The 356-nt window shown below is 53.4% G+C and overlaps 1 protein-coding gene across 1 annotated transcript; it reads left to right on the plus strand.

Moving 5' to 3' along the window:
* Positions 1–4: 4 nt before the first annotated feature.
* Positions 5–352, plus strand: LOC107682057 (neuronal PAS domain-containing protein 3-like; the record flags this gene model as incomplete). The annotated part of the gene is made up of 1 exon (XM_016478440.1): positions 5–352. A coding segment is annotated over one exon (348 nt), but the record flags the coding sequence as incomplete, so codon positions are not given.
* Positions 353–356: the final 4 nt, after the last annotated feature.

Here is a 356-nt window from a genome sequence, read left to right on the forward strand (position 1 = left end):
AAGTCAGGACAGTGATGATAGTCTGGAACCTTCTGACTGTGAAACCTACCACAAGGAGGGCCACCTAGGTGGTTTACACATAAAGGTGGAGCGTTACGATGATGGTGAGGTGGAGGAACTACAGGACTCGCCCTCCTCTTGCTCCTCAGAAGAAGAAGAGGATGAGGTGGAAGATATTGTGAAGGACTGCAACAGTGGAGGGGAGCTGAACGGACCAGCAATGAGTAAACACCAGAAGAGAAAGAAGAGGAGAAAAAAGCAGAAATGGGATGGAAGTCGACAACGTCTCCGTCTGTCTCCCTCGGCCGCTGCTACCCCCAGCCCTGGCAGCCTGGACCCCACCCTTGGAGACCAGC

This window comes from Sinocyclocheilus anshuiensis, unplaced genomic scaffold (assembly GCF_001515605.1).
Source record: "Sinocyclocheilus anshuiensis isolate Anshui unplaced genomic scaffold, SAMN03320099.WGS_v1.1 C31402499, whole genome shotgun sequence".
In the NCBI taxonomy this organism is placed as follows: domain Eukaryota; kingdom Metazoa; phylum Chordata; class Actinopteri; order Cypriniformes; family Cyprinidae; genus Sinocyclocheilus; species Sinocyclocheilus anshuiensis.